Source organism: Eptatretus burgeri, chromosome 6 (genome assembly GCF_056783735.1).
Source record: "Eptatretus burgeri isolate ZD-2024b chromosome 6, Ebu_testis_v1, whole genome shotgun sequence".
Lineage (NCBI taxonomy): Eukaryota > Metazoa > Chordata > Myxini > Myxiniformes > Myxinidae > Eptatretus > Eptatretus burgeri.
This window is the reverse complement of record NC_140966.1, coordinates 66,893,191-66,917,030: the sequence shown is the minus strand read 5'-3', so window position 1 is coordinate 66,917,030 and position 23,840 is coordinate 66,893,191. Positions and strand designations below refer to the sequence as shown.

The following is a 23,840-nucleotide window of genomic DNA, read 5'->3' as shown; positions in this document are numbered from 1 at the left end:
CTTCAGACCCCAGCGAGGTTACCTAGGATATGCCTTAAGACCCCAAAGCAAGCGGTGACTGGGATGCGCCTGATAAAGGATATAATGAAATAAGACCGTTAATTGTCTTCAAGAGGGGTGTTTTGTTTAACCCAAACACCAAATTTTCAGTCACGCACTTCCTTGGAGTTTTCTTAGTATGCATGTAAAGTTTCAGGCTGATAGGTTTCATGGTTTTGGAGTTATGGAGGAGACACACACACACTTATTAGTATAAATATTTGTATCGATTCAAAGGTTCATGGAGGTCAGGTCAGTTATGGGTGCATGTGCCAGAGCAGTGAGTCACTGCGGCCACTTTCTGCCGGTACTCCAGGGGCCTCCGTCTGGCCATCCTCCAGGCAGACGCCTGGCCCATCCCCATCTCCTTGAGATGCCCAACCCCATCTCATGGAGGTCCTTGTACATAAATTACAGGCAGGCCAAAAACAAGAGCAGACATCAGGATAGCTTTTAAAAAAAAAATATTCAAGAACATTTATGGACAATGGACAAAACACTTATGCTCTACAATTTGAATCTGGGTTCCAAGATTTTTATAGGAACTATTAATTATAGATGTTGATAAAGGTCAATTATAGATGTGCATTGGGATGTTCATTATTAAGAATGGGGCAAAATAAAACAAAAGGGGATTCTCAAAGATTTAGAAGACAAAAAAAAATTCAGGTTAAAAATGAAGTGAGATCACCCCAAAAAATTAAGGGACCATTCATAAATTATGTAAGCAAAAGGGAGGGAGGGGTCATGACAAGTCGAGTAATTGATATAAAGGGGATGGGGGACTGAACTTAGCACAGCTGAATTCCCAAGCTTATATCTGGAAACATTTGACCCCATGATCTTCATAAAGAGTTCAAGTTAATAAATGGTTTTGGCTCATATGTAACTTGTACATTCAAAGGCATGAACTTGGCAAGCTCCCCCTCTCCCTACCAAACCCAATGGTCGGCAGTGACCATTCACCTGTCATTCCATAAACAACCAGATTCTCTACTCATTGCAGTAACGGGTGACATTGAAAGTGGATTTCTTTACATCCAGAGAAATCTTGCAACAAAAAGGTCGTTTTTCAAAACACTTATTGGCCATCAACTATCTCAGCTGCTTCATGTTGGATACCAATTGCCATGGGCATTTCAAGCCAAGCCATGGATGCTCAGTTATATTGCTATGATTTGCATTGATAAAACCAGTAGGCCGATCTGTGTTGTGGGGGATTAAATTTAAATTTAATCTTTGAGAAAGAGTAAATACAATTTCTCAAAGATAAGTTTTCCCGGTCGTTGTTTGTTGGGTTTTTACTGTTATTTTGTCATTTCTGTGTTTAATGTGTGTTTGTAGTTCGGTTTTGTTTTAAAACTTGTGAGTATTTGGCGGACTTTTCATATCGAGTTCCTTGAGGCCTAATCATTTCCTCGTTTGTGTGCACGATCGTGTTTTTGTTGTATTTGCTACTTATTACCTTCAGTTATTTTATTTTCACTACAATCCATCCATCCATCAGGATGATACTCTGTGCAGAGTGTTTGTGCTGCCGAAGCAGTCTCCTTGGCTATTGAGCACAATCCTAGACGGGTCACCACTCCGACACAGGATACCAGCATGCTGGTACTCATTTTGCCGACCTCGGAAGGATGACAGGCAGTCAACCCCACCTGGTATTAATTCAACAGCCGAGTGGGATTTGAACTCAGAATCCGAGGATCCCAAGCCCACCACCCTAACCGTGAAGCCAACACCAGTCATAATCCCTCCAATACTCTTTTAATTCCTCCCAACTATGCCCTCTGTTTCATGTCTTAAAATCTAATAAATAAGATTCATCGGATGTCTGTCTGTCTGTCTGTTCGCGTTTTTTGCAAGGATCGCTGAACTGACAACCACCAAATTTGGCACACAGCCCAAAGTCTGATCCGGGGATTGTTTTCAGGGTATTTTCATCCACTACCTGAGCATTTAAAGCTCACTTTTCTGGCTTTTTCATTTATATGCAATCTCATTGGTTAAGACATATCACATGACATATAAGAGGGCCAAAGGCCCTCACACCTACTAGTCGAGCTGTGTCTTCCACACACTGGCTCACTGCAGAGCTGGCCTGACTCCACACACAATTGGAACCTAACTAAATAAATAATATCTTCACCGTTTTCATGCTGTGGTCAGCCAAAGCTATCTGCTACACAGCTACAGTAAGCAATCGCCACGCCATGCCCGTCCCTTGAAGATTTATCTACTATAAGTGGATGAGGTGTGTGTGTGTGTGTGTGTGTGTGTGTGTGTGTGTGTGTGTGTGTGTGTGTGTGTGTGTGTGTGTGTGTGTGTGTGTGTGTGTGTGTGTGTGTGTGTGTGTGTGTGTGTGTGTGTGTGTGTGTGTGTGTGTGTGTGTGTGTGAGAGAGAGATACTTTTTGTGTATTAATTACGCACTATTGGAATTTACCTTTTGACCTTTTAGACTGCTGAGATCCTTAAGAACTTTGAAGACCCCAAAGTCCCAAAAAGTTCCCAAGAACCCAAAAGTCCCCAAGGACACAGAAGACCCAAAAGTCCCTGAGGACCCAAAAGACCCGAAGACCCCTCAGACTCTGTAGATCCTTTAAGACTTGTCTATACTACAAAAAAATCCACTAGAATTCCCATGTCTTAAATGTACCCCATGTTAAGGTATATAAAGTAGCTCAATACGTCCTACCACGGCATGGCAGTCTAATCTAATAAGTAAGATTCAACGGATGTCTGTCTGTCTGTTCGCGTATTTTGCAAAGACCGCTGGGCCGACCACCACCAAAATTTGACACACGGACCAAGTCCAACCCAGGGGTTGTCCAAAGTGTGTTTTCATCCACAACCTCAGCCTTTAAAGACCCTGAAGAGCCATAAGGCCTTTTTTTACATGCTTGAGAGATTAGAATACATGCTTGAGAGAATACTTTTTACATGCTTGAGAAAAGACTTTCTACATGCTTGGGAGATAAGACGCCTTAAGACACCAAAGACCCAAAAGAGCCTTAATACCATTAAATTCCCCGAACACAATTAAGACACTTTTAAACCCCAAATACCCCAAAGACCATTTGGACCCCAACGATGGTTAAGATCTCTAAGATTCTTCAGACCTTGAAGATCCTTTAAGAATCGTAAGTCTTTTGAAGACCCTTAAAATCCCTCAGAGCCAGAAGACCTCGAACACCCATAAGACTTCGAAGACCCTTAAGAACTGTAAGACCCCAAAGACCCTTTAATACCTCAAAGACCCTTCACACCCCCAATGACCTTAAAGATCCTTAAGACCTCAAAGACACTTAAGACCCCAAGGACCCCTTTACCCACTGGTATTCTGGCTCTCCTGCCTCCTCCACAGTCCCCACCCTCACCCCATCAGTTCTCCTGCCCCCGATCCACCTGCCCCATTATCAGCCCTGCCGGCTCTCTTGCTTCTCCCACTTCTCAGTACTACCCGGGCAACGCCAGGTAACCCTGCTCGTATGAAATAAAATTTTAAAAAAATAGTTTCTTACCTATACCTTCCGTAACCACGTGACTTCCTCCACCTCCTATTCCTCTTCCTTCTACTCTTTGCTGATCCATGTCTCCAATCCCACTTTGATTGTGAAGGTATTCACCATACACCTTCACTATCGTTTTTTCAACCTTTCCTTTACTTAATCTTACCTAATCTTAAAAAAACGGGTCTTTTAAAACGTTTCAACTTCCTCTTTCACCCATGTGATTCCCTCTATTCTATCATAATACACGACTCTTCTTTTTCTTAAAAAGCCTGTTTTCAATTCTACCTTTCTTTCATCCCATGTATGTTCATCCCATGTTCATCATTCTTTCAAAAAGCCCAACTGTTACAGCGTTTCTTTTCTACATTCTCTTAACTCACCTTTATCACAGCCTTCCCCGAACGTCTTCAAACGTATCTTTGACTAAATACCAGGATTAGGTCAGTGATTACAATTCGGTAACCAATTTAGACGGAGGGCCCGTTTGTAAGACGGGTTGGCGTTCACGGTCAGTTAGTGACCCGCTGCGTCACGGAGTTATCCGTGTGCGACAACCTGCGATCTCGGGGAGTCTGGTAGGAACCCGAGATGGCTTCCCCCCCTTGTGGTGTTCTCACCCAGACCCCCAGCCGCAACAATATTATCATATAAAGTGGTGTATGATTAAAGTTAGTCATATGTTGTAATACTTTAAATAAAACTATTAATTAAATAAGTTTGAATAAGGATATTGCATTGCTGTGTTGACTGACTGTCTGGACACAACTTTGAGGTTGTGGGTCCATTGACGTTGAGTAATCTACTGATGTGGACCTGCGACCAGGGTTGTGGATCTGCTGTTGAGAGAGGTTCTGGACTGAAAGGATCGAAACCTCGATGAAAGACGGTGCCCAGCTGATGATCCAGGCAGCTTAGAAATCAGGCAATTGGTTATAAGTTAAGGTTATAAATTCAAATAAAATAGCTTTTGTAAGTACTTACCAGTCCATAATATATCCGTGTGTGTGTATGTGTGTTTTGTTATGTCTGGCATTCTTCTTGGGACTACGGTGCAGTAATTGGTCATTATTTTGATAAACACAACACCAAAATGAAATATGGATAACCTGCAAGTTTTGCCCCTGGCTGGTCACAAGTTACCTTGGCACATGACTATTTTGTCAAACCATGTCAGAATAACCATAATTGGCTAAACCTCAACACATCTCCACAATTATTTTTACCCACACTCCACCAAGAAAATTGTGGTCTTTGATGATCATTGATAAGGCTTGGATTAAGATAACATCTTGTCATGCAATCAGAGTGTTTGACAAAAGGTCAGCAGACACTGTCTACCAGGAATGTACATATAGATGCTTCCTTTTACATCTTAACACTTTCTCATTCATGTATCATATAAACACTGCATGTATGATGCATTTCAGTCACTTCTCCCCCTTCACCTTTTACCAAAAAAAAGAAGAAAATAGGCAACAAACATAAATAATACAGTGCTTGCATGGCTGCCAACTATCAACCATTTATTTTAAAAATAAAAGCATGGACATCTATTATGGGTTAAGTCTAGTGTTGGCTTAATGGTTAAGGTGGTTGCCTAAAGATATTATGATCTTGAGTTTGAACCCCTGTCATGCTGTGAAAATAACACCAGGTGGGTTGATTCAGCCCATCATCCTTTCGAGGTCGGCAAAATAAGTACCGACTTACTGGAAACAGGGAGCACTGCATCAGCGGTTCAGCCAACCAACAGCCACAGGCTGCATATGAAATAATGAAAAATCTACAATGGGGTCGCAAATGGGATTGTGGTTGTAAGAGAAGAAAAGTAGGAAAAAGTAGGGTTGGGGGAAGGATGTTTTGAGAAAGCACAAAACACAGGACACAAAACATCATCATCATCATGGCAGTGAGTTTTACTTAAAATGCAAAGTTGCTCAACGGCCTAAAGAAGATAACAGTCCAAAAGAAGCATTGTCTCAAATAAGTCATTTTACCAACTGTGTAATAGCAATAACCAGTATTAATAAAAGCTGAAACATCATCACCACAAATGAACCTAATGCCGAGTGCAGTACAGAATTTAAAATCTGCAGATAATTACCAAAGCTATCAAGTCCATATATTCTAGGATGGCTTCCAAAATTTACTGTACTCTTTCAACATTGAAGTCTCTTGCACTTCCTCCTCGACCCACTCATCTTTCCTTTCACGTTTCCGCAGCCTCGCTCGTCGTTCCTCCTCCGGCAGAGCTCGGATATCAACAGGCATCTGCGTACCACACAAAAACCTTTCCAAATGCTCTACTCACAGGAATTTATCATGCTAGGTGGTGTCTGGAGATTCACTTGGTGTGTGCATTTCACAAATTTACCTCGAGGAATACAAGCTTGCTCCCATGCTTACTGCGTTATAATAACTAGTCTGGTAGGCTGGTGTGAGAATTGTGTCTTTACTGATAGAAGCATGGGAATTGGTCAACTATTGGAACATGCTCTAATGAATATTTACAACTGTATGGCCATTGCAGGTTTTTACCCCTGATGGCCATGGCAGCCATTTTCCAAAATGGGTGCCAGAGAAGGCAAAGTCCATATATTCTAACTCGATGCTAAGTTCTTCCACATCTTGCGTATTTCTTCACATGTTTCTTTCAGGAAAGGCTGCTAGATGTTTCCTCAGCTCATACAGTATATGCAGTTACTGTATCAAATGTATATGATATGTATATGATAAAGTGATGATTTATGTAAGATCACGAAGAGAGGCCAACTACAGGCTCTACATAGATTGCCCCTTGGTTTGGTTCTTCTCACTTGACCACTCCAATTATGCCAGATAGATACCAGAATACATACGTGAAATGGTCACTTTATCAGACAAGCACCCTGCTGTGTATGAAGAATTTCTCAATGGCAACTTTACAATCAGGAAGACAGGGCGTGCATTCTCTAATGCAGTCATGGATCAAGCTCACGAGCAGTACAATGCTTGTGTGAAGGGTGATGGCGGTGCTGTAGGTTTGACAGAGAATCCTGCAGCTCTGCAATGCTGGATGGTGTCCGGTCCTGATATGGCTCGTGTGATTGAAGAGATTCAGGGATCAATGGAGAAGCAAGAAAAGGCAGATATTTGACACCATGAACAGACAAAAAGTGCACAGGTGACACTCTTCACTCATGTGAAGGCACTCGGCATTGTGATTGAGGAGAAGGGAAACCCATTCATCGATAACAATTGTGACCTTCTTGTCCTAAACACGAGATAACTTGCTGACACAGCTGTAGTTGATAAGGTGCACAAGATTGTGAAACTCGGAAGAGACCAGTATGAAACATTTGCCAATGAGCGTCTTCTTGACCAGGTAAGACCAATCAAGGATCCCATTAAACAGAACAGCCTCCCTCTCTTCAGTCGACCACCAGTGCAAGATAATTCAAGAACTAAACATCAATCGTCATCAGTGAAGAGTGATTGTTCACTTTTCTCCAGTTTGTACATTGCGTGCCAGACTCAGGAAGAAGATCTAGATGAATTATTTGCCCATGAAAATAATGCATGTGCACCATTACTCTCAAGTATGGGCAAACTGAGGCTTGGAAAAAAGTCAGATCTTGTGAACTGTTTGGAAGGGCCGATTCCTCCAACAACAAGGGATTCCATGTCTGCTGCTGTACCAGATCCTTCAGCGGATAAGAAAGATTCACCTACTGTAGATGCTGTAATCTTGGGTAGAGCAGCCATTGTGAACATGCTGATGCCTGGCACTGCATGCACCTTCTTCGAGTATGCAGCCCAAATATTCTTGCCTTATCACAGCTTGCATCACAGTTGCAGCATGTGCACATGGTAATTTGGTATGGGATGAGTATATTGCAGACAGCTTGAAGACATACACACGCAGTAAGAGGGGGAAAGGAAGTCGCAGGCACATGGAATAATCCACTCCTCCAACCAGAAACTGCCAGGAGTTTCGAAGAAATGACGACAATAAAACAGATCTGTTCTCATTCTTGAGCAAACAAATGGCAGTCCTCCAGACTAATCGTCAGGTCAATGGCACAGACCACAAAGATGTACTCGGTACGCAGCCTCAGGACTTCACTGGTATTGCTCCCTGCACTCAGGAGGAGGCCGATAAATGCATCTTCCCACATGTATTAGATGCAGTCAACCATGGCTATTACAAGATGATGATTCACACATTTGACACCGACATCCTGGTACTGGCCAGAGCAGCAGTTCAACTCCTCAGTATCACAGAGCTGTGGGTTGCTTTTGCCACAGGAAAAGGCTTCAGATACCTCTCATCCCATGAGATGGCAGGTGCTCTTGGGGCATTGAAATGCAAAGCCTTGCAATTCTACATGCATTCAGTGGGTATGACATGGCATCCTCATTTGCCAGCACGGGTAAAAGGACTGTGTAAGAAGTATGGAAGGCATTTGATCAATGAAGTTGAACCAAAATTCTGCACTTTGGCAGCCACTCCCATCACTGTTGATGACCAGCTTTGGGGTACTGTCATTGTGCTCCTCTATGATCATGCTAGCAGTGAAATGATGGTGAATGAAGCCCGGAAGCAGATGTTCTCTCAAAGGTAGGTCTATGGATGGCCTTCCCTCGACACAGATTGTACTTCTGGAGCATACTGAGAGCTGCCAACAAAGCAGGTCATATCTGGGCATAAATGTTGGAAGCTGTTCCCAAGCTTCCATCTCCTGGTGAATGGGTTTGGATGCAAAAAGAGGATGGAGGCTGGGTAGTGAAGTGGACAGATCTTCCTGAGGCATATCTCGCACCTGCCAGAAACTACTTCACTGTGGTTGCAAGAAGGTTGCAGGGGGCAGTGTAGATATGTGAAGAGTGTTCTGCAGTGTTCTGCTCTCTGCCTGTGTTGAGGCATATGTGACCATGAATAGGCTAACCTTTAATGATTATGAAATTATTCCACATATTCCACTCATATACATTTTAAATTGTTGCAGTTCTGCAAAGCCAGCAATCCTAAGCCAGTTATCTCATTAGTATTAGTTTAGTTAACCCTTTCCATGTCTGGTGGGTACAAGGGACAAGATGCATTGTGTATGGCTTTTAGTTACTGTGGGTCTTCAACCCAATATTCTTTTGTTGCTTTCACTTATTATACATCCCTTTATTTCACAAACAAAACTACGCATGCTTGCACGTCAGGCCAGTGATGCTATCTGCAGAGAGTCATAAATGCACAGCAGCTGCCTCATTTACATATATGCGCGTTATTTCCTGTTCAAACAGCACGCCATAAACCAATCGACGCCTCACTTCAGAGCCGAATTTCTTCACTGAGCCGAGCGCAAAGGAGCGGAGGGGGCAGCACAACCGAGCGAGGCAAGCAGGGCAGAGCGAGCTGTAACCAAGATGTGCGGGGCCATCCCAGGGTCATCGGCACTCGGCTTTGGCTGCGTTCCATAGCCAATATTCATAACACCTACATACTCTCTCACACATCCCGTTAAGCTCTCTCTCAAGCATATTTTTCTCCCATCTGTGTCTTGTCCACTGCAGACGCATGAACTAAAAGAGCGTTACCGATTCGCACCTCTAACACCTTCCTCTTGCATCATGCCACACCACATTTTGCACCACCCACTCACACACCGTAAACACCCCCAGTTTTATTCCCCCTCCTTCCTAAGCGATTCGGTTGCATAGGTCCGTCGACCACGCCAGGTACAACAAAGTCGCTAAACGAGGTCGACCACACCTCGCGTTTATGAGTGATGGCGCCTGTTATGTGTAACATAAGTTAAGATTATAGAAGGTTATTGGGTGAACTCCGCACTGTCTTCTTTTGTAAATATTTGCATTTCTTTTGCCGCACCCACAAATTCCGTGCTTTCCCCTGCTGTACATTTTTTGTGAATAAACTCATTCCTGTACTTCATAATTTTCCTTGCCTTATTGTAATAAATTGCTCGTTATAAATGTACCCAGCTCATTTTCATCTTTTCCTTCATTGGTCCAGCATGGTCTGCACATTAGCTTAGTCGGAAGATTATAATTCCCCCAACAGATTGGCTCTCACATCAGTTCGCTGTTGTGCTAGCAGTAAGCTCAGCCACCTCAATCATGATCCAATAAAGATAAAAGTAGCACAACCAACGAGGGCACGATTCCCCAAGAAGGAGACTGCATGTACTCCAGTTAAACAGTAGTCAGACGGAGGACACTGGGTCACATGGTTAAATTGTTCGCGTTCCCATTCGCACGACACGGACTTATTCGTGTCCAACGGCCTCGATTCCCAGTGAGTCTGGGGTGAACCGAGGATAGTTTAGTAGTACCCCCGCGAACCCAGGTTCACAACAATATTTTCTTTAGCCATAAGTTGACACATTGCAGCTAACTAGAGAACTGTCCAAATGGTGATTCACATCGTGATGTAAAATTGTTATGCATTCACATTCTGTTACCTTTGGTAATAAATGTGAGTTTATTTTATGTTTGCATTACAGTTATTATTTTGTTGCATTTGAAAACAATTTGTATTCACAAAACACAGTTTAAATGTCCATGCCGTACAACTCACTCAAGAGCTCATGCAAGATATTGTGACGTCCACGGGACTTGAACAGTCCCGCCAACGTAGAATGAGCCGAAACGATGGAGGCGGTTTATTTATTTATAACCCAAACATGGCGGTTCTAATCGCTCTACCGCAAACGGGACGAGGAAGGTGGCACGAGTCGCTTTTCACTGAGTTGATGATGTTTATTTGCTTTTATTATTAACCAGAAATAACAAGACTCGGCAAGAAGAGGGATCCGGGGCGATTCAACGGGATGGTGTGGGATCGGGCGTGGGGAAAACACAGACAATTCCAATGAATATACAATTCTCAAACCCTCGAAGGCACCAAGTACGTACACACACACACACACACACACACACACACACACACACACACACACACACACACACACACACACACACACACACACACACACACACACACACACACACACATAAAACGTAGCTACTTCTGGTGGTCAGGCTGGACCGTGGTGTGGACGCAACTGTCCCTGGATCGGCGTCGGACGAGCTGGCCTTGCTCTCGTCAGGGAGGGGCAGGAGAAACCGTGGTGCTGTCGACCTCCTAGTCCTGGCCCAAGTCCGCTCACAGCCACCAGGGAACCAGTTCTGGCGCCAAGTTGCGAGCAGGAGAGGGAGGCAGGTCCGCCCGCCGTTCGACCCCGTACTCCGAGTCAGCAGAACCCCAGAGCCAACCAAGGTGAGGCACGAGGCTCAGCAAGGCTCCAAGACATGATGAAGAACACGATCGAATCAGCACAACAACAAGTACGCTTCCCGCGCAACAGCCTCCACACCAAAAAAACACGATCTTTTTGTCCTGATCTTCTTCCTCTTCCTTTTCGACCCCGAACAGAACCTTTTTATCCTCCTGTCCTCGTCACTTCCAATCGAGCCGTTTATTGGCCCACCGCCGTCGCCTTCCGCCAATCGTGATCACGGGGCGGAGCCATCCGCAGCACTGTCCTGTGACGTCACGGCCAGCCTCCAGGGACTACTAAAAGGGGTTTACGCAGACACACTTACCCTATCCCGTGTCCCTATGTAATTACGTGACAATTATCATTTCCCCCTTGAAGAAATGAACATTTACTAGACAACTTATCACCACTGAATTGCTACTTATTACATCGAGATCCTGGTAAACTCGAACAGCATGGCATACCTAATTAAGCATCCTAATTACCCTTTGAATGCATACCCCCCCCCTCAAACGTAACAATATTTATCATCTTTCAAAATAAATAAAAATATAAATAAGACTGGTGTGCTCTATTCTGAAGACAAACAGTGGACATATCTTGGCTGAAATTGAGGGAACCCTATTTAAGATAACCACCATTTTAAAATGGCTGCCACAGCTGTCACAGGTCAGATCTGAGATGGCCCAATAGCCCAAAACTTTCACCTGACCCTCCCCCAAATCTGTGTCAAATTTCATGCTTCAATCATCAAAGGCACAATTACTTGATATATTTCACCAAGCTGCCAGACTAAATGTCCTCGATAACAAAATATAATTAAAAAGAGAAAATATTTCATGCAATAACCTCTTGTGCAGAAAACATTTCAATATCGAAATCAACAAGTACCTTGGTTGACCAACACCCTATACATACCATCACAATCCGTTTGGGCTCTGGGTATCTAATAGTGATTGTGGAGCCATCAGTCCGGACCAATCGCAGTGGATACAGGCGAGCGTACACCTGGCGCTTATGCTTCACAACTGATGTGCGGTTTGAGTTGGCTCGGAAGGAAGGAGTTGCCCATTGAGGGTTCACTGATCGGAGGCAAGCAAAGAAGCATGTAGGACCACTGAGAGCTCTAAGAGGACAAAAAGAAGGCTGCATTGAGGATACAGGATCATTTTCACAGGACAAACAAACCAACAAATTAATAAAAGGATATATTTTTACAAGTTGACAATAAAACACAAATTCCGAAAAAAAAGTTAATCTGTAGTCAGCATAAGCTCTTTAAAACCTCATTTAAAGAGTTAGTATAGAGATGTTATTTGGATGATGTCATTATATTTTGGGGGTAAGGGGCATTATCTAGTTTAAAGCCTGAACAACCATTTGTATTTGGGTAGATTATTTATTTATCTCATTCCACAAGAGCCAGACTTTTGTAAGAAGGACTTCCAGAAAGTGGTTCCAGAGATGGGATAAGTGATGAATAAAGGAGTTTCCGTGTGCAGTCAGCCTGTATTTTCGATGTTTAACCAGAAGGGTTTTTACTGGAAGAACGCATGCATCCTCAAGTTTCTGGGAAGGATCAGAAGACTGAGAGAGTGGAGGGAGCATCGAAGAGGCTGTGAAAACAGAGACCACCGACCAGCCTGCAATATACTATTCACTTTAGCCTCAATATATACTATTAGAACAATATACTATATTGTTCAATATACTATTCACTTTATATTGGAGAACAATATACTATTCACTTTTGCCTCATCACTGGAGATTCCAACAATATTGAGAGCTTCAAAATCCACAGAATCCAGAAGAGACATACAGTGCCTTCAGAAAGTATTTACACCCCTTTACTGTCACATTTTGTTGTGTTGCAGCCTGAAGTTAAAATGAATTACATTCAATTTTCATGTCACTGAACAAAATACCCAATAATGACAAAATGAAAAACGTTTTTCGAGAATTTTTACAAATCAATTAAAAATGAACCCCCGCCCCCGAGTAAACACTTTGTAGAAGTGCCTATGGCAGCGATTACAGCTTTGAGAGTCTTCTTGGGTATGTCTGTATCAGTCTTGAACATCTGGATTTGGGGATTTGCTCAAGTTCTGTCAAGTTGGCTGGGGAGCATCAGAGAACAGCGATTTTCATGTCATTCCATAGCTTTTCAATGGGATTCAAGTCTGGGCTTTGGCTGGGCCACTCAAGGACTTTCACGTTCTTGTTCTGAAGCCATTCCAGTGTTGCTTTGACTGTATGCTTGGGGTCATTGTCCTGTTGGAACGTAAATCTTTGCTGCAGTTGAATGTCTTTTGCACTCTGAAGCAGGTTCTCTGAAAGGATTTGCCTGTATTTGTCTCCATTCATTGTTCCCTCCATCCTTACAAGTCTCCCAGTCCCTGCCACTGAAAAGAATCACAATAGGATGGTGCTGCCACCACCATACTTCACAGTAGGAATGGTGTTAGATGGGTGATGAACTCTGCTCAGTTTCTGCCAGATGTATAGCTTTGCATTCAGGCCAGAGTTCAACTTCATCCCATCAGACCAGATAATCTGTTGCCTCATGCTCTGAGAGTCTTTCACATGCCTTTTTTCATATTCCAGGCATGCCGTCATGTGCCTTTTTCACAGGAGTGGCTTCTGTCTGGCCACTCTTCCATAAAGCCTAGATTTGTGAAGTGCTGCAGAGATTGCTGTCATTCCAGAAGGTTCTCCCATCTCAGCCAAGGAACTCTGTAGTTTGTCAGAATGGTCATTGGGTTCTTGGCCACCTCCCTGAGAACGGTCCTTCTTGCCAGTTGCTCAGTTTGGTCGGACGGCCAGCTCTCGGAAGAGTCTCGGTCATTCCATATTATTTCCATTTCCTATTGATGGAGCTCACTGTGCTATTGGGAACTTTCAGCACTCAAGAAACTGTCTTATATCCTTCCCCAGATCTATACCTGCTCACAATTCTATCATGGAGTTATGTGGACAGTTCCTTGGTCTTCATGGCAGAGTTTCTGTTCTGACATGCACTGTCAACTATGCGACTATATATATAAGAAAGGTGTGTTTATTTCGAAATCATGTCCAATCAGTTGAATTGGCCACAGGTGGACTCCAATCAAGTTGGAGCGACATCTCAAGGATGATCAAAGGAAATTGGATGCACCTACACTCAATTTGGAGCATCATAGCAAAGGGTTTGAAGACTTTTTGATGCAAGACATTTCAACTTTTCATTTTTAATTAAGTTGCAAAAATTTCTCAAAACATGTTTTCACTTTGTCATTATGGGGGATTTTGTGAAGATCAGAGACAAAAATTTTTCTTATGGAATCCATTTTAAATTCAGGCTATAACACAATAAAATATGACAAAAGTTAAGGGATGTGAATACTTTCTGAAGACACTGTATATGATACTGAGGCGACAACGCAATGGAATACTGTTCTCCACTATGGGATGTGGACAAAGGCCTTGTAGACTGTGTATCTGATTTTCCAAGGAAAGACTTGGATCAACAGAAGATTCCCAGTCTGCAGCTGGCTTTGGAGGTCAGTTTTGCTCTATGGTTCATCCAGGAGAGGTCTTGGCTGATGGTTAGGCTCAGAGGTTCAAGCGACTGAACTTCCAGTGGGAAACCATGGAAATATATAGGTGGGTTAATTTGGCAATGCTCCAAGAATGACAGGGTGAGCCAATGAAATTTTCCATGATTTAACGACATGTTCCATTTATCAGACCAGCATCTAATTAATTCAGATCAGCAAAGTGTGACACACCGAGAGTCTGTCGAGCAGTGGGGTGGGATACTGTACAACACAATGTGTTTTCTGCAAAAAGGAAGGGGTTTCCAGAGCATTGGAGGTCATTTATGGACATGAGGAACAAGATTGGACCCATCATACCATTAAATTCTGGTTTCCCATTCGATGATCCAAAGATCAGTAGTTTCAGTTTCACTTTTCAACATCAGTTGCACTTTGGGATATCAGTTTTGATTCGTCATTGCAACTTGTAATGCAACGTGAATGGTGCATGAAAAAGATCATCAAAAACGATTTTCAGTGGAATTTTTTCAGATTTTCTAAGGGGTGTGGAGGGGTCAAGAGTGGCTGAAGGGTCTTAAAAGGTCAAAAAGGGGTCTAAAGTGGTCTAAAGTGTTTAGAGAGCCTAGGGGTTTATAATTGGTCTAAATGTCTAGAAGGGTCTTTAGAAGGGAAAAAGATCAAAAGGGGTTTAAAGTGACCAAATGGTCTGAAATTGTCCAAAGGGTCTTTAAAAGTCGATGGGTCTGAAAAGTGTTAATCAAATTTATGATCAAAAATCAAATCGCGATGTTAACTTGGTTCTTTTAACCCTGCGTTAGTACCCTGGGGTGTTTGGAAACCCCAATTTTTTTAATGTCCCGTTTTCTATAGATGTGCGCACTAATATCCATTTTCTCCGCAGTGGCTTCACGATTCTGTGTGTTGAGTGCGCTCAAAAATTTTCATGGTCCTGTGGGAACTCTTGTGAGTAGACGTCATTTCTCAGTGGGCAGAGAGACAATACCTCAGGGTACTAACAAGGTACTGAAAAAAAATAAGCCTGAAATTCCTAAGGAATTCTTAGAGACAAAGAACAGATGTAATTACGACAGCATATTTGGTTTCACAGACAAAATGACACTAGTTTCAAACATCCCGCAGAGTAAGAAGGAGAACAATGTTCTTGTCAGCAGCATGCACTATGATGACAAAATTGACCCAAATTCTGGAGGTAAGAATAAACCAGAAATTATCAAAAAGAAGGTTCCCTGCATGCCCAATGCCCCCACAACCCCACTCGTCACAGGGGGCAAAGAGATGTGCATTCTGTCCCAGGTCACGCGATCATAAAGTAAAAACAGTGTGTAACCAGTGTGGTAAATATGCGTGTAAAGAACACAGCAAGTTGACTGTCAGTTGCATTGAGTGCCAAAATAAATATATCAGGTGATGAAAGTGAGTGATGAGGATGTTTCTGCTGTAGCTAATGAGTTTTGATAAATTTTGTTTTCTATTATTGTCTTGATGTATTTATGTACTCATGTACTATGAAATCAAACTGAAATACAATTATATGTATAATCCTGCATACGTTCACTAAATAAATGAGTTGAACTTCATACGAGTTTTGTTTACATGCTTCATTTTAAAAATTTTAAAGTTGGGGTGCTTAAACACCCCAGGGTACTAACGGCGTAAAAAAAAAAACCATGGTACTAACGCAGGGTTAAACGATACGGTGCATGTATATTTGAGGTGAATATTTGGTGAAGTTAGCATAGAGGGCAACCTTTTTTTTGAACGAACTCCTTTCACCCTTGAGAGTTGCATCTTTCGATAGGCAGTAAAATGCCTTTAAGTCAATGTTTAGGTTGTATTGGCACTATGTTCAGTTTTTGAATGATTAGCGTATTTGAGAGGTCACGTAACTCCTCCTTCGCCGATTTTACCGATCATGGTAAGGCCTTAATTGACAGTTTATTTTTCACATTCGATACCATATTTGACGATCGGAGGTTACCGCCTCACCAAATATATCAATATCCGGGTTGAAATCCCCAAAAAATGGGCTTTTTATGAAGCATTATACATATGGATCTACCCTTGCTGAGATGGCGACAGGTGGCAGCTCGTGTGTTGATAATTTATTAATTGTGAGAAAAAGACTATTTAAAACCCCTCTTTCGGTGCACCGTGGTAAATAATGTTATCCTGTAAAGGTCCAGTCACACCTTGACGTTTTAGCCAGCTTATGCCGATTTTTGGAAAATTTGTCTAAAACGCTGGTACACGTCGAATACGTCATGGGTAAGATTTGATAACATTGAGAGCACGCTGAAAAACACTGCCATACGTCGTTGTACGCTGGCTTTAAACGTTGAACTTTTGGGTTTTCATCGAATTTTTTCATGCTTGAAATTTTACGACGTATGCCAGTATGCCGTATGCCAGTATGCCGGAGTATGACTCACACGTTCTGCTACGCTGGCCATAAGCTGTAGGCACGTTATGCAATCGTTGACACACGTTACTTGTAAGTTACTAATAAGTCGAAACACGTCGAGGTAATGTTTAGCGTACCCGAAACTTATTTCTAACCTATGAGTAACGTTTTGTAAGCACGCTACACGAACGTTGTTCACACTTTGCAACACGTTACTTGAAAGTACTACTACTACTACTACTGCTACTACTACCAACAGACATCAGTAAATTCTCTCGAACGACTACTACTACTACCAACATCGACATCACTAAATTCTCTCGAACTACTACTACTACTACTAATAACATCGACATCACTAAATTCTCTCGAACTACTACTACTGCTACGACATCACTAAATTCTCTCGAACTACTACTGCTACTACTACTGCTACTACTAATACTATTACTACTACTACTACTACTAACATTGACAACACGAAATTCTCTCGAACTACTACTACTACCAACATCGACATCACTAAATTCTCTCGAACTACTACTACTGCTACTACTACTAATAACATCGACATCACTAAATTCTCTCGAACTACTACTACTACTACTACTACTACTACTACTACTGCTACTGACATTGACATCTACTCAACATGGAGTCTGGAACACTAACGGGTTCCTCTTGTGAAGCCCATTTGTATATACCAAGTCCCCTAAACGCTGCCAATACGCCATTATACGGTAGCTGTAAGTTAGAAACACGTTCAGTAAGTTCTGTGGTCGTCCGGAAGACGTCAATCAAATTCGTCTACATACGCCAATGTGCGTTTGAGATACGTTACACATAGGTTCAAAGCACGCTACTCATAGGTTCAAAGCACGCTACTAATAGGTTCAAAGCACGTTACTCGTCGGTTAAAAATTAAGTTTCGGGTATGCTAAACATTACCTCGACGTGTTTCGACTTATGAGTAACTTACAAGTAACGTGTGGCCGACGTGTGTAAACAATTGCGGAGCGTGCCGAGAACTTACGCCAGCGTATGCGGAACTTGTGAGCCATACGTCGAGTACGTCGTAAAATTTTCAGCATGCTTGAAATTTCACGACGTACTAGACGTACCACGTAATATGCCAGCGTACTTCATTGTTTTTCATCGTGCTCCCAACGTATACACAACTTACCCATACCGTATTCGACGTGTCCCAGCGTTTTAGACACATTTTTCATAGGTCGGCATACGCTGGCTAAATCGTCAAGGTGTGACTGCGATGTTGATACTTCCAATTTTCAGGCGGTTATGATTTAAATCTGCGTGCAGCAGGTTTTTAACAGAGAACGCCACGAGTCCGTCGGCGATACGTGCAGCACGCTATGCCTAAGTTAAACTATCGTTGGGCATAGGTTGTGAACGCCGACAACAGGCTAAGCATTCGTTGGTATAAGTTATCTATAACACAACGAAACGTTCTGTGCCCGTTACTAATACGTTATGCATACGACGAACACGTTATGAATACGACCAAAACTTAAAAAAAAAAAAACCTCAAAACTTCAGCGTACGCCAACGTTTTACGTGCATTTTTATACGTTGCCATTCCTGGCTAAAACGTCAAGGTGTAACTGGGCCTTAAAGTTTTGTGGCGATTAACCTTGGGAGCTCAGAAGAATAGGGTCACAAACAAAGAAACATTTTTACATATATATATATATATATATATATATATATATATATATATTTATATGAATACAAACAAACACGACATAATAGTGACCGAAGCTTTTCGTGCTGCACTCTTCAGGGTAAAAAAAAAAAATCGCAGCAAGTGAAGAAGGAAGTGAAGGTGTGTGCTATATACGCAGGTCTCAATAAGGTAGACGCTGATTTGTTCAGCCGTAATGACGTAACAGTTAATCCAAAAGCCCATTGGTCAGCTCATCATCTTCACCTCGAGCTCCCATTGGCTGGAGCAGAGTTCGCCGATGACTGACGTTTGCAGCCACATCCTGGAGAGAGGGGGGAGGGGTCTCCCGAAAGGTCCATTCACCATTTGTTACCGTACTTCCCTTGATCCTTCCATGCTGAAAGAGACACAGAGATCGTACAAATTCCTTTCGATGACATAATGTTGAAGATTCGATGGTGGAGGGATTCACACCCCACTCCAGACACCAAATGTTGAAGATTCGGCGTCACTTAACAGCACCGCCGTCTCAGGGGTTATAACGCCGGCAAGCTCGGCACAGGTCTCGGGTCACGTGCCTCAGATCACGATACCAAAGTACACCTGGGCCGTATCAGTTGGGGATGTATACCCCGGCTACAGACTGGGTTTGTCAGAGACCGAGCGAAGTCTGCCAGTCCGTAGCCTGTTTTGGTTTTAAATACAAATCGAGCGGATTGTTCATCAGCGCGCACGAATAAATTCAAAGCGGCAACTTGCATATGAATCAACCAGATTTATTGGGAACACATCGGGGAAACACGACACAAGCAGAGCATTCACGAACGTTATCATTCATCTATAACCCGCTCTCAATTTGGGAGCAACTGATACGGGTTTTGAAGGGAACCCCAGCGAAATAAACCTTAGGCCTGGACAACATGCAGACAAGACACGGCGTACTTGGTGATGCCTCATGGACGAGGGGAAAAGTGTCGAAGGCACGAATGCGGCTCGTGAGAAGCCGATGTCAACATATTTGAGCGCCCAAGCTCGAGCATGCAGCGTGATAAGATGGCGGCGACGGCCTCCTTTTTGTCGGCACTGCCCACGCACACCCGTGGCAAGATGGCGGCGACGCACTCCTTTTGTCACACCGCTCACGCACCAGCCTCGGTGCGTCCAGCCCCCGTAAGGTCGACGGCACAGGAGAGAAAGATCTATGGTGTGTTCCAGTTGGTTTCTCACAAGGTCCAGTATGCGAATCCAGGCCTGGCCTGTACACCAGACTAGGTCAAATCTGGGTGTTGGACTCTGCAGGTGGATCGACAGGATGAAAGATGTGTCGAGCCGTGCAGGGAGCAAAGACAGTCAGAGGCTCCGTGGTTGGACTCAGGATGAACCTGGGGACGACCTGCACGCTGGATCCATCGCCAAGGAGGAACAGCCGGCCAAAACCACTCTTCACAAAGCAGATCCCCAACCGACACTGGGCAGTTCCTCTCAAAGCAGATCGCAGACCGACACTGGGCAGTTCCTCTCGCCTTTCGGGGCGGGCCTCTCTCACGAAGGAGATCGCAGACTCGACCAAACCACTCCTCATACAGCAGATCGCGGACTCGACCAAACCACTCCTCATACAGCAGATCGCGGACTCGACCAAACAGTTTCTCATAACGCAGAACGCAGACTCACAAAGCAGATCCTCTTGCCTTTTGGGGCGGGCCTTTCTCCGGACCACCTCTGGGGACCCGTGATTGGTCTATCGTTTGAGATTGCAGCCGCTCTCCGCCAATGGGTTGTTGACACGTCTCGTCGACTGACTCTCAGGGTGCTGGGGGGGGCTAGTTTGGAGGGGGGGGAGGAAAAAAGCGCCTCTCGGTATACCACCACCGTATGAACATTGGACAGCCAGCTACACCTCCCGACACACATGTAACGTCCGATTACCAAACAACCTGGCTAAACATGCATTTAAGGGGGGATCTGGGCTAATCCTATATTTAATAACCCACTAAGGGCCTATTTCCACAACAATAATATTGGATCGGTGGTAAGGATGAAGGTTGCTTCCAACATATGTAAATGAAACGAGCTCCGACCTCGGCTCAATATCCTGAACATATCTGCATTGTACTGGTCTGCACAGATAGGGTTGGCAACCAGGTGCTGTGCAATGGCAGATGAAGCAGGTACAGTGGCCGGTGGTTGCTGGATATTTCTCCATGCTCGTACTGGTTGTGTTCTAACCCTCACAATCTTTCTTCGAATCACCAACCTCCTTTAACAGGACGTGTTGTTTGATCCGATCAGCCAATCTTAGTGTTGTGCGGCCCACGTACTGAGCTTCACATCGGCACACGCCTTCACTTCTTGAGATTCTTTACCCTGAAGAGTGCAGCCTGAAAAGCTTCAATCACTATTATGTCGTGTTTACTTGTATCAATATTAAAGTTCTGTAGTACCAAACATCTGTATATATATATATATATATATATATATATATATATATATATATATATATATATATATATATATATATATATATATATATATATATATATATGTATATATATGTATATATATGTATATATATATATATATATATATGTATATATATGTATATATATATATATATATATATATATGTATATATATGTATATATATATATATATATATATATATATGTATATATATGTATATATATATATGTATATATATGTATATATATATATATATATATATATATATATATATATATATATATATATATATATATATATATATATATATATATATATATATATATATATATATATATATATATATATATATATATATATATATATATATATATATATATATATATCCTGAGAGTATGCAGAAGCATTACAGAACTAAAATCAGCAAAATACTTTCTCTGTCAGGAATCGGCTTCCTGAGCAACCTCCTTTAACCAATTCAATTCAGCACTGGGTCCACCATCCATTGAATTACAGGCGTCATCAACGAGGATCCGGCAGAGTAACAAGGGGCAAATAAGCATCGCTCCACATCTCAATATCCAGCAAAATCTAGCAAGTAGAAAAAATATATTGTCACACATGTCACGGACCCTCCCAGAGCCCCCAGTAGTGGAGGGTTATTAGAACTATCGCATAAAGGCCGTGTTGGCTGTATTAACTTATCTGGCAACGATAGCATCAGTATCTCTACTGAGTCTGGTGTTGGCTCAGTGGTTAGGGTGGCGGCTTGGGATCCTAGTTGGCTCAGTGGTTAGGGTGGCGGCTTGGGATCCTAGTTGGCTCAGTGGTTAGGGTGGCGGCTTGGGATCCTAGTTGGCTCAGTGGTTAGGGTGGCGGCTTGGGATCCTAGTTGGCTCAGTGGTTAGGGTGGCGGCTTGGGATCCTAGTTGGCTCAGTGGTTAGGGTGGTGGCTTGGGATCCTAGTTTGTTCAGTGGTTAGGGTGGCAGCTTGGGATCCCAGTTGGCTCAGTGGTTAGGGTGGCGGCTTGGGATCCCAGTTGGCTCAGTGGTTAGGGTGGCGGCTTGGGATCCTAGTTGGCTCAGTGGTTAGGGTGGTGGCTTGGGATCCTAGTTGGCTCAGTGGTTTGGGTGGCGGCTTGGGATCCTAGGGTCCTGAGTTCAAGCCCCATCAGCCGCTGAATTAATACACCAGGGGGTTGACTCAGCCTGTCATCCTTCCGAGGTCGGCGAAATGAGTACCAGTTCCAGTGTGTGTACTGGTGGAGGAGCACTGCATCAGCTACACAGTCGCGCCTCAAGAAATGATAGCTACCCCGGCAGCTAAAGCTGCCATACGACCACCACCAGTAGCTCAACAATACATCACGTTGATCTCGATATTCTGACTTGCTGCACCAGAATGTTCCAACAATTCTTTGGCCTCGTTGACCTTTTTCTCGCTTGTTCATATCAGGTTGCCAACCAATATGGCGCCCGCGCACTGCATTATGGGTACTGAAACCCCTTTTTGAAGACCGACGAGGCTCGACGTGAGACCGAAGATGGCAGGAATTTGTAATTTGTTGAAGGTGTCGGTGATAACTCGCCTACTGTTCACGCAAGGCTCTGTGAACAAGCTGCGAGCAGACGGGACACGAAGCTTAACCCTCGCAATGTGTACGACGTCCTGCTACAACGTCTCATATTAGACAACTCAAACGTGAGGTAAGTCATGATTCGAACCTACCGTTGAGATACCAAAGACTGGAACCCGCCAAGCACACGAAACCCCGACGCACCGCACATGGCTCTGATAAACTTCCGGGTTAAAGGGCAATGAATCGGCGGTGGGTTCATACATCAAATAAATTAATAATCTTTACATTAGAACTGATTTTCATTCGTTACAGTATAAAAATATTATATATATATATATATATATATATATACATACAATTATACTTTAAACAGAGAAAAACATGGAGACTTGGAGAGCGAAACGTCGTGATGAAACAACAACGGATGTCCGTTTATACACCGCCTAATTGTTCGCGTCACGATTCCATCGAAGGAGATTCAATAATTATACACTAATTCCAAGCAGATTCAGAATACAATTCATGTTGCCTCATTAAATGATTGATTTTGTTATTATTATTATTATTATTATTATTATTATTATTATTATTATTATTATTCTGTCAGTAAAACAACAGAAAGTAACACCTCTCATGCACGTCCGATTTGTTAATGTTGTTTGAGTATGATGTCATGTGACCTGCACACAATCTTTATAAACGCTTCCGGAAGGGTGATCTTCCGCGTTGTGGATGCACATCAGTGGTTATGGACACAGTGTCTACAAGGGGTGGACAGAGGGCTTTTAGATAATCAAACGCAGAGTTGTGGTAGCATACTCTCGCGAAGTGTTCGTAAAATCTGGGGTTCCTCAGGGTAGTGTTTTGGGCCCTCTTCATTTTTTTTTTTTTTTTAGCTTATCTGAAATAACTCCAGATAAGGTATTGTCATCAGGCTCCGTCCGTCTGTCCGTCCATCTGTCCGTCTGTCCGTCCGTCTGTCCGTCCGTCTGTGTCCTTTTTTTGACTTCTCCGGCCAAACCGCGAGGCCCATCTGCCTGAAATTTGGCAGCAACTATAAAGTTCTGATGTAAAAGATATATCAAGAGGCAATGCTTGAAGAGAACAAACGTTCATTCAGTCACCAGAATCATCATGGCGTCGTGCTCCCGCGACCGCGTACCCATAATGTCCCGCGTCCCGGAACCCCCACTTCATATCAGGTCGGGTCAGGTGGGAAAAGTAGGACAAAACAGGAAGGCAGTGCCTAGCATCATTGAAACAGCAGCTTGTCGAAGGTCTTTTTAAATGTATTGACAGACGGTGATTGAATGGCTTCTTCGTTGAGTC

General features: G+C 43.1%; 1 protein-coding gene across 2 annotated transcripts; it reads right to left on the bottom strand.

Moving 5' to 3' along the window:
- Positions 1–5,041: 5,041 nt before the first annotated feature.
- Positions 5,042–22,783, bottom strand: MRPL55 (mitochondrial ribosomal protein L55). 2 transcript variants are annotated; one of them, XM_085885504.1, is made up of 3 exons: positions 22,661–22,783; positions 11,745–11,952; positions 5,042–5,823 (listed from the first exon to the last, which is right to left on the bottom strand). In XM_085885504.1, the coding sequence occupies exons 1-3, from the start codon at positions 22,768–22,770 to the stop codon at positions 5,680–5,682; spliced, it is 462 nt and encodes a 153-aa protein (XP_085741630.1). In that variant the 5' UTR covers positions 22,771–22,783; the 3' UTR covers positions 5,042–5,679. The 2 variants fall into 2 exon arrangements, with proteins under 2 accessions (XP_085741630.1, XP_085741631.1); XM_085885505.1 differs by lacking the exon at positions 22,661–22,783 and adding an exon at positions 18,733–18,857.
- Positions 22,784–23,840: the final 1,057 nt, after the last annotated feature.